Source organism: Mizuhopecten yessoensis, unplaced genomic scaffold (assembly GCF_002113885.1).
Source record: "Mizuhopecten yessoensis strain PY_sf001 unplaced genomic scaffold, ASM211388v2 scaffold7763, whole genome shotgun sequence".
NCBI lineage: Eukaryota > Metazoa > Mollusca > Bivalvia > Pectinida > Pectinidae > Mizuhopecten > Mizuhopecten yessoensis.
Genome location: NW_018407210.1, coordinates 981,758 through 988,676, shown reverse-complemented (window position 1 = coordinate 988,676; position 6,919 = coordinate 981,758). Strand labels below are relative to the sequence as shown.

Here is a 6,919-nt window from a genome sequence, read left to right as displayed (position 1 = left end):
GCAGAGACATGGAGAGGCAGGTACATGTATGCAGAGACATGGAGAGGCAGGTACATGTATGCAGAGACATGGAGAGGCAGGTACATGTAAGCAGAGACTTGGAGAGGCAGGTACATGTATGCAGAGTCCCACCCTGTAACCATATATAGTCGCTGGGCTTGAAGTGACAAATAAACTTGTGCTGTGATAACTGCCAAAACTGGTCCTGGGCTCTCGTCTTGCCTCCGGGTATTTACTCTTTGGTCTTAATATAGAAACGGTTAAGATCCCCACTCTATTACCATATTAGCAATTGCTAGGCATGAAGAGACGAAAACAATGCTACCGTGATTTGCCCGGGGGTTCTGCACCACACCTGGGAACTTCTCCTGGATGTACGACAACAGCTGTAGTCCTCCTATCTAACCATATATAATTGCTAGACATTAAGAGAAAATACACTGTTCCATAAGGATTTGCACTGGGGTATTCAGCATCACCTGGTTCTTATTTTCCAAGTCATATTACTCAAACTGTCAAGACGCTCACCATACATAATTACAAGGCATGAAGAGACTATATACTCATGCTACCAGTATAAGGCAAGGGTCAAGCCCCACCCCTTGGCAATGATGGTTCATTACATGGAATCATTTGATATCCTCACCCTTCAAACATGAATATAATTGTTAGACAAAGAGAGATAAATACACCCTAACTACAAGGATTAGAATTTTTGTTCCTTACCTGTGAAACAAGGGAAACTAGACATTTCATGTCATTTAAACCAGGGGAATTTGAAGTCTCTTACCAGAACAAAAAAACACCCAAAACAAACAAACATCTTGCTTTTGAAACCAGGGTAACTAAAATTATCAAGACCAAAAACTAGAAATATCTTGCCAAAAGGCCAAGAGAGCTTTTGCAATCCATTGTCTCAGTATCCAGAAGCTGGAGCAAGTCTGTGAAGAAGGAGCTGACCCATTGGGGACAAAAAGTTAAGTTCGAGAACTTTCCTTTGCAGAAAAATAATATAAATTTCCATATCGCACTGATAGACGGGAGCCATTTAATTCTCTCTAAAGATATGGTTATTGTAATTTTCATTTTAAAATTAATTCTAATTCATAGTAAACCTTAGTCAATCACCTTAATTTTCAACCCCTGATGGACCCAATTGAACATCGAAGTTCAGATACGTTATTTAGATAAGTTGAAGTTGTACTTTATATATTAGAATTATTATATAGCAAGGTTAACGTTATCAATAATTGTGATGGGGCATTAAATGCTGCTGTCTTTATAAAAATACTTCACAAGATTTATAAATGTCAATCGCGTTTGCGACAAAACTTAATGCTAGGAAATGGCATATTATCTAACGCACATGTATAGACCTAGAGGTCATACGCCTACATACGAAGCTTCCTTTATCTTTTACTAGCCGTGGAGTGCCATACCGGCCTCAAAACAGGATGGATGCTGCCCTGGCAACCAACAAAATCGTAGTAAAATTTCCTGGTAATAGTAAAACTTCCCGGTTATACATTTTATATATTAATAATAAGAAATGAAGGCTAAGTGACAGATAGATAAACGACCTCATGTGATGCACCATTTCATAACATGCTGCACCTTACGTTATACATGTTATTAACATTGTAAAGGGTTGTAAGATTATAGCATAACTTGCTTTATCATGACATTAATACGAAGGACAACTTTATATAAACTGAAGGGGACAAGATACAAGAAGCCTACCTATCAACATTAGCTCTTGAGAGCTATTTTTGCGAAAAAGTTCGCTTATGTTCATGCGTACACTGTACGGTACAGATGACGTATGTATGTCTACAATGTGAACAGAACATGAAGAGGATTATATGTCATATACTTGCTCTGTTGAAAAGCCTGAATTGAAATATATATATATATATATATATTCATTACTGTCACAAGGCCCTTGATTTTACACATAAATATATAAAGGATCTTGCATGAGTTTCCATTTCATATTAGATTTATGAAACGAGTCTTAGGAATTTTTCAATTTAGCAAGCCTCTGGTGAGCTAAAATGAAAAATCATGACTTGTTTCATAAATTTCATGTGAAATGAAAACGAGAGTAGGATCATTTTTATCACATAATCATGATTTGTGGCATTTATTCGTGTAAAACGACAATTTTTCATGCAACATTGAAATGTAAAAACCCGCCATTTTGACTCCAGTGCGTAAGACTATGACGTCATGTACTTGTCCTAGGCGTGACGTCACAATTGAAACAATTGATAGGTCATATTACATGGGTGAATATGTGATACAAATATATCGGTGAAGTATATATATTTGTGCATTTCCATACCCATACCTTCTTGATTTTAGGCCATAACGCCTACCAGCTAGTAAAAGAGAATGCTTCGGGCTAGTCATTTAAGAATCTTACTCCTAAATTATTGGGATAAGGATTTTCTGTCTTCATTCTAAAAAGAGTATCAACCCGATTAGGGATTCTTAAGTTGTCGAACACGAGGCTTAACTTTAGCGACTACGTGACGTTGATGCATTGTTGATGCTACGTCATTGTATTGGTGACCCCCCCCCCCCTCCCTCAAGTCTCAACCCTCAAAAATACAGTATCTAGTTTAGTTTAAACATATTTTTATTTTAGCCCACCATCATCTGATGGTGGGCTTTTCAAATCACCCGTCGTCCGTCCGCCGTCCGTCCGCCGTCCGTCCTTAAACAATTCTTGTTATCGGTATTTCTCAAGATTTACTAAAGGGGTCTTTCTCAATTTTTATATGTAGGTTCCCTTTGGTATTTAGCTATGCAGGGCAACTTTTGAGACTGATCGGATAAACAACATGGCCGACAGGCAGCCATCTTTGATTTTGATAGTGAAAGATTGTTATCGCTATTTCTCGGGAAGTACCAGCGGGATTTTTCTCAAATTTGATATGTAGGTTCCCTTTGGTACTTAGCTGTACAGTGTCACGTTTGAGACTGATCGGATTAACAACATGGCCGACAGGCAGCCATCTTGGATTTTGATAGTGAAAGTTTGTTTTCGCTATTTCTCGGGAAGTACCAAAGGGATCTTTCTCAAATTTTATATGTATGTTCCCCTTGTTCCTTTGTTGTGCAGCAGTGCCTGAAATGGACGGTCGCCTGCTCGCCAATGGCGGTTAAAGTCTTGCTCGAGCGACCATATCACAGTGACCAAAAGTTGTCAAAAGTGAGGTAGTCACTGGCCCACAAAAATAGTTTGGGCGACTGTCAACAAATTAATGAATAAAGAAATCATAGTCTCTTCCACATTAACTGGGGGGGGGGGGGGTTTACAATTTTTCACTTGTCATAACTTCAATTTGAATCTAACTGTCCATGATTTAGAAAATATGATGGTTTTTTTTCAAATTTTCTATTAAATACCGCCAGGGTGTCTTCTTTGAGGTGCGAGTTTTGTGTATTTCTTTTCGGGAAGACCTGAATGGAGTGGATCATGTCAGGTTTTAACTAGTGTTGAAGAATCAAAAATATAATGTTTTATTCTGTTTTACATATTACGAACATTGTCATGTTATATGTAATTTAAATGTGCTGAAGCATTGTGTTAAATGCTGTGGAAATATTTCTTCCCAAAATTATTTGGGCCACCAATATGACATTTTGGGCCAGTGCTTCAAATGTTTTACTCGCCCAAAAATATGTTTGGGCCAGCCAATGCAGGTTCCCCACTATCCTTTATTGTTCATGTTTACTTTTGAAACTGATCAAAATGGCCTACCGACAGCCATCTTTGATTTTTGACATTGAAGGTTTGTTAGTACTATTTCTCAGGAATAACTTGAGGGATCTTTCTCAAATTTGATATGTAGGTTCCCCTTGATCCCTCGTTGTGCATGTTATACATTGAGACTGATCATAAAAACAAAATGGCTAAAGGAAGAACCAAACAGATCTTTCTCATATTGCAATGATCGATTCTATTTCTTTCACATTGAGTACTGTACTAGTAAATATGTGATATGACAAACTCACTTTGAAGGTTGGCTTTCATACACATCAGTATTAAGTTTAGATCAAAAGTTACCTCAAGGTGCATTTACTGTTAACATAACCCAATCAAATAAATAAGAGGAAAGAAGAAAAAAGATCGAACTGACAAAGAACTAATGAAGATGGTACAATGGTGGGCGCCAAGATCCCTCTGGAATCTCTTGTATTGACATATAATATGACAATAGGATTAGTTTTTCCAACTTATAGATGACTTCTCCAAATAAGATACATAACATTTTTACAACTGAGGTCACGTGATGGCATGAAAGATAGTATACATCAAGAAACAAACAAATTAATGAGATGAAACATACCACAGTGAAATAGTATCTAGGAACGTAATCTTGTACTGTGACATGAGGGAAGACAGACACTAACTCGCATGGTACTGTGACATGAGGGAAGACAGACACTAACTCGCATGGTACTGTGACATGAGGGAAGACAGACACTAACTCGCATGGTACTGTGACATGAGGGAAGACAGACACTAACTCGCATGGTACTGTGACATGAGGGAAGACAGACACTAACTCGCATGGTACTGTGACATGAGGGAAGACAGACACTAACTCGCATGGTACTGTGACATGAGGGAAGACAGACACTAACTCGCATGGTACTGTGACATGAGGGAAGACAGACACTAACTCGCATGGTACTGTGACATGAGGGAAGACAGACACTAACTCGCATGGTACTGTGACATGAGGGAAGACAGACACTAACTCGCATGGTACTGTGACATGAGGAAAGACAGACACTAACTCGCGTGGTACTGTGACATGAGGAAAGACAGACACTAACTCGCTATTAAGAAGTTATATTATGTTTCATTGATATTTGACTTTATTTATTTGATTTTGTTGAGCTTATTTATCCAAATAAAATGATGACCTTTGCTCTTGATCACAGTTTAGTTTTATAATAAACATATACATTTTTTGTATTGGAGTGTGAAGTACAGGTATTTAGTACCCTACTTCTGTATGTTTATTCACAGCAGTCTGACGTTTAATCAATATAAGTATAACAGCTAGTCTATATATAAATAAATACACTGTATACTATAATAGTATACGGGGTATTTATTTATATATAGACTGTTATACTTATATTGATTTAACGTCAGACTCCTGTGGTTTATTCCATGATGAATAATATGCCACCTAGATCTAATTTGAAAGCTGAGGCTCATTAATTGTCACAAAGCTTTTTCTTTGTAAATATCTTTGCTTCTCTAAGGAAGTATTTATATATAATGAGATTTTAACGATTTACTTGATATAATAATGGTCTATATAACACTTAATAATATGACATCTGCAATGTTTTAAGAAATAAAAAGAGGTATGACTTGTATAAATTTCTACAGAATGTAATCCATCAAAATTGAGTCAAAAGACTTCTGGAGAGTTAAATAGCTTTGACAAGCTACACTCTGGATAATACCAACCCGACCCATCTCGTACCGTCTTATTAAGCCCATTACAAATATATTTGCCATACTATACACGAGTGAATAAATTCGTCATCCGGTTTAATTGGCTTTTTTAAAAGAATAAAAAGTTTAATTTGTAACCAACAGAACTTGGACCAATTTAACCGGAAGTTTCGATGCAGTATTCTCCCTTGAAAGAAACATGGCTGACAGCAAGAAATTGTAAACAAACCGACAGTTTCGATAGGGCAAATCTTACTGCCCTGCACAGAAACGCAATGTTTCAGTCAGTGCAACTTCGGTCTTATGGTTTCGGAGAGAAATCCAAACTATATAATGCTGCCAAAGGTAATATGCTTTTCAGCAGAATTATCAAAATTAGGTTCTACTGCGTTTGTTGTTTTCTGTTGCACCAGACATGGTTTTGTAGCCGATGCAACATCTGCACATTGATGACCTTCCGTTTTATTCACGGAATCATCATTTCAACTGTGTGCTTTTAGCTATCAAGAAAATTATTTGAAGCGTGTATTATACTAGTAAATGACAACAGTTATACGATGTTTAGTAATTTGAACAGGTGCCGATGCGTTTATATAAACCGATAAAGAACTACTAATGTGCTATGTATTTGAGAAAGGCTGAGACAACCAGATACTGTATTATGTTGCTAGCTGCAAACTGCATTTGACAATGAAAATACGTTCTTGATATTAATTAGGAAAAGCAAAAAAGATATATATTTTCATGTTTTGCACAAAGGTGTTTAAAATTCTGACTGTAAATTTAGATAAAAATCATATAAAAAATAAGGGTATTACTACTTTTTTATATATAGTAGTACATGTACCCTTATTTTTTATATGATTTTTATCTCAATTTACAGTCGGATTTCAAACACCACACAATTAGGCAGTAGATGTAGATCTACCCTGTACACAATATTGTCATATGTGGTATAGAGCGTTGCCATTTAAAAAAATGAAAAGAATAATCAGCAATGGCATCCTAGTGTGATTTTTGTATTCAGATGATGCATTGCTGTTAGAATTCATAGTAGTGTAATGAGGAAAGAATGCAATAACTGTTGAAAAACATTGACCAGAAAATAATTACATTTGAATTAGCAGTATCTGGTAGCCATAATAAATTACCAGTGCTTTGTTTTGCATTCTGCCATGTGTATCTTCACACTTGTCATCATTTATTAAGTCTACGTTTAGAAAAGATAAATGGACATTGTCCTATTTTTGTGTGTGAGATTCTGGAAAGTAGATGTGTCTGTCACGGGAGGTAGCAGCCATAGTTGTAGATGTGTCTGCAGTGACAGGGAGGTAGCAGCCATAGTTGTAGTTGTGTCTGCCACAGGGAGGTAGCAGCCATAGTAGATGTGTCTGTCACAGGGAGGTAGTAGTCATAGTTGTAGATGTGTCT

The 6,919-nt window shown here is 36.8% G+C and overlaps 1 protein-coding gene across 1 annotated transcript in view; it reads left to right on the top strand.

Moving 5' to 3' along the window:
* Positions 1-5,681: 5,681 nt before the first annotated feature.
* LOC110454309 (collagen alpha-2(I) chain-like) overlaps positions 5,682-6,919 on the top strand; it is a 46,513-nt gene continuing 45,275 nt past the window's right edge. The window contains exon 1 of the mRNA XM_021503754.1: positions 5,682-5,833. Coding sequence (XP_021359429.1) covers positions 5,764-5,833 — 70 coding nt within the window. The 5' untranslated portion in view covers positions 5,682-5,763. The remainder of the gene's footprint in view (positions 5,834-6,919) is intronic.